At 40.4% G+C, this 3,305-nt stretch overlaps 1 protein-coding gene across 1 annotated transcript; it reads left to right on the top strand.

Annotated features, from left to right (window-relative positions):
* Positions 1–2,126: 2,126 nt before the first annotated feature.
* LOC146859196 (52 kDa repressor of the inhibitor of the protein kinase-like) lies at positions 2,127–2,987 on the top strand. The gene has a single exon (XM_085647146.1). The coding sequence runs from the start codon at positions 2,127–2,129 to the stop codon at positions 2,985–2,987; it is 861 nt and encodes a 286-aa protein (XP_085503272.1).
* The last annotated feature ends 318 nt before the right edge of the window (positions 2,988–3,305 follow it).

The following is a 3,305-nucleotide window of genomic DNA, read 5'->3' on the forward strand; positions in this document are numbered from 1 at the left end:
TACGAGGAGAATTATCTTTATTTATCCTTGTTGCTTCCTTTTTCCATGTGAGCTGCATTCAACTATCCCTTCCTTCTCAGAAAGAATCTTGCTCATAACGCAGGCACCGTTGCACCATGATGTCTGCATAGGCACTATGCAGCACCAGTTGAGGGAGACAGCAGAAATGTGGCATATTTTTGTAAATATGACACATTTCTGCTCTCTGCCTTTGATGCAACACAGTGCAGCATGTTCCCTTGCCAAGTTGTGGTGCATGAAAGTTTAGTAAATCTGCGCCTTAATATTTTTGAAGCCTGTTTTTTCTGTAGGTAAGCGTACATTGAATGCATAGTGGGCAGAAGTCTTTGCGTCAAACATTAGAAACTGTAATGTTCTAAATATATACCCAGATGGTTTTGCACAATTGTTTGGGGCTGATTTGCATTGGACATTTTCATATTATAAGTAATTCCAGCCATTTCATTGGAGTTTAGACATGTGGTAAGTGTGTGGAATCATAATTGTACAGAAAATCAGGTTACTTCTAGCTGCTTGCTTCTTTAAAGAGTTTAGGGTAATTTAGAGAGGTACTGGATGTTTAACTTGTATTTCTTGGCTTTTTAATGTTGGTTTATTGTACAAAATTACAGTATTCTTTCCCACCGTAGTTTTGTAATAATGAAGTAATTGTGCCTGATGGCCTTTTTTATATTTCACTAGACACCAGAGGCTTTGGACCACAAAATGTTAAGCGGCGAAAGATAGAGGATTTTTTCACTCGTCGGCCAGCCACTCAAGACCCTTTTACAGCATGTTCTGATTCAGGCGAAGAACCTGCCCTGCCAGCTTCCGGCTATACTCCAGAAGAACATTTAGCATTACTTCATTCTGAGTCTCCTGCATATACAACCACTGGTATGCCAGCAACTAGTAGCCCATGTTTGGAAAAGTCAAAGAGTTCATACATCTTAGATATAGGAGTATATATAGATGTCTCAAGACTCAGCACAGTTTCATCATCAATCCCAGGTGATTTACGCTACCAACTTTTGCCCTCTTCCTGGACGCCAGAGACATCATACAAGTTTCCAGTCGTTCAGCAGGGAATTCAAGCACGTCGCTTTCAACATGAATGGTTGAAAACCTATCGCCCATGGCTTGCCTACAGTGCTAAACTTGAGAGGGCAAGATGTGTGTACTCTTTGCCCGTAAAGAAGTTGGAAGAGGTTCTCATCAAGCTGTTGGGAAATTAGTGCTTCGGCCCATAACAAAATGGAAACATGCACAGAGTGATTTTCGTTTCCATGCTTCTTCCTTGTATCACAAAGAGAGTATGACAGCGGCAGCTAACTTCTCATCTGTTTTTGAAGGGAAGTCTGTTGCTGTTACAACTATGATCGAGAGCAACTGGAAGAAAACTATTTTGGAAAACAGAAAACGACTTGTGCCAATAGTGGAATCAGTACTCCATTATGCCAAACAAGGTATAGCTCTTCGAGGACACAGAGACAGTGGACAATCTATTACTTCAAAGGAACCCGAAGAGAATGATGGCAATTTCCGTGCTGCTCTGCGCCTACGACTTCAAGCTGGTGATGAAGTTCTGGCATGGCATCTGGCAACGTGTCCCTCTAATGCAACTTACACAAGTTGGAAGATTCAGAATGATATCATCTCTGCTTGTAACATTCTAATGAGAAATAGAGTGGTGGAGCGCACAAACAATGCAAGATGTTTGCCATTTTAGCAGATGGAACAACTGACAGTGCCACTATCGAGCAACTTGTTCTAGTAATTCGTTTTATAGAAGGTACATCTGTGTATGAAGAATTCCTTGGCTTCGAAGGGCTTCAGGATGGAACAGGGGTTGAAATTGGAAAAATAAAATTTACTTCTTTAGAAACATATGGCCTGAATGTAGATTGTATACGTGGGCAAACATACGATGGTTGTGCTGCAATGAAAAGCTCTGTTAAAGGTGCACAGGCGCTAGTTTCAGAGCGTGTGCCAAAGGCATTTTATGTACATTGTGAAAGTCATTCACTAAACCTTGTGATTGGACATTCATGCGATATACATCAAATCCATAATTGTCTTTCAACACTTAAAAAGCGTCTAATTTTGTAAGAGGCTCTGCAAAAAGGATGGCTGTCCTAAAGGCGAAATTTGCTACTTTGCCAGATACAAAAAAGAAACTGTTAAGTGGTTTATGTGAGACAAGGTGGGTTGAAAGGAATGCATCGGTTGTTCGTTTTGTTGATATGTACCCAGCTGTGGTTGACTCTTTATTTGAGATCTCGGACTGGCAAGATCACAATGCCTCTTCCAAGGCTGAGCAATTTCTCGCAGCTGTTCAGTCCCATAACTTCATTGTTGCATTACACATCTTGGCACGATTTTCTGGGCTACTGCTTCCTGTTTCAGGTGCACTTGAAAATCCTAATACAGATATGTTGGAGTGCATAGGACAGATTGGAAAAGTCAAGCAGGTGATTCAAGAAAGCAGAGAGAAAGCTGAAGAAGCATTTAATGAGATTTTCGTTAAAGCCCAAACCACAGCAGGGGAACCTCTGACAATGCCACGCCTTACTGGCAGGCAGACACAACGGACCAATTACAAGACTAGTAATCCTGAAGCTTACTATAGGATTTCAATATTTTTACCATTTATAGACAATTTATTGTATGAATTGTCAGAAAGATTCAGCCAGCATGTGAAAAAGGCCTGTACAATGCAGTATCTGGTACCAAGATTTGTCACACAAAAGTCTTTTGAAAATTTGAAGGATGCTCTTCACATATATGAGGACGATTTACCTGGTACACGCGAGGATCTCAAAAATGAATATGACATATGGGTAATGACATGGCTGAAGGTACCTATTGAAGAAAGGCCAGGGAATATAATGGATACCTTAACTCATGCTCACATTGACTTCTATCCCAACATATACTGCCTGCTAAAATTATTTGCCACTTTGCCAGTGACAACCGCATCCCCATAAAGGTGCTTCAGTTGTCTTCGCAGACTGAAAGCCTATCTTCGGTCAATAATGGGGCAAGAACGACTCTCTGGACATGCAATGATAAACATTTCACGAGCACATTGTCCTCCTAGAGAAGCAATTGTTGATGAACTGGCGAAAAAGGGTAGTCGCCTTGAAATGCCATTGTGAAAATTGGTTATTTTGTGTTCCTAAAGTGCTTTATAGTAAAATATATTAAATTGGCCTTTTAATTCAGTACATTCTGTTCCTTTTACATAAGACAATAACATATAAATGCATCAAATTAACAAAAATGTGTGCTCTAACTGTTGTCCT

This window comes from Triturus cristatus, chromosome 3_2 (genome assembly GCF_964204655.1).
Source record: "Triturus cristatus chromosome 3_2, aTriCri1.1, whole genome shotgun sequence".
NCBI lineage: Eukaryota > Metazoa > Chordata > Amphibia > Caudata > Salamandridae > Triturus > Triturus cristatus.

Coding starts and splice junctions, on each gene's coding strand:
- LOC146859196 (XM_085647146.1), top strand. CDS start 2,127: ATGGCTGTCCTAAAGGCGAAATTTGCTACTTTGCCAGATACAAAAAAG.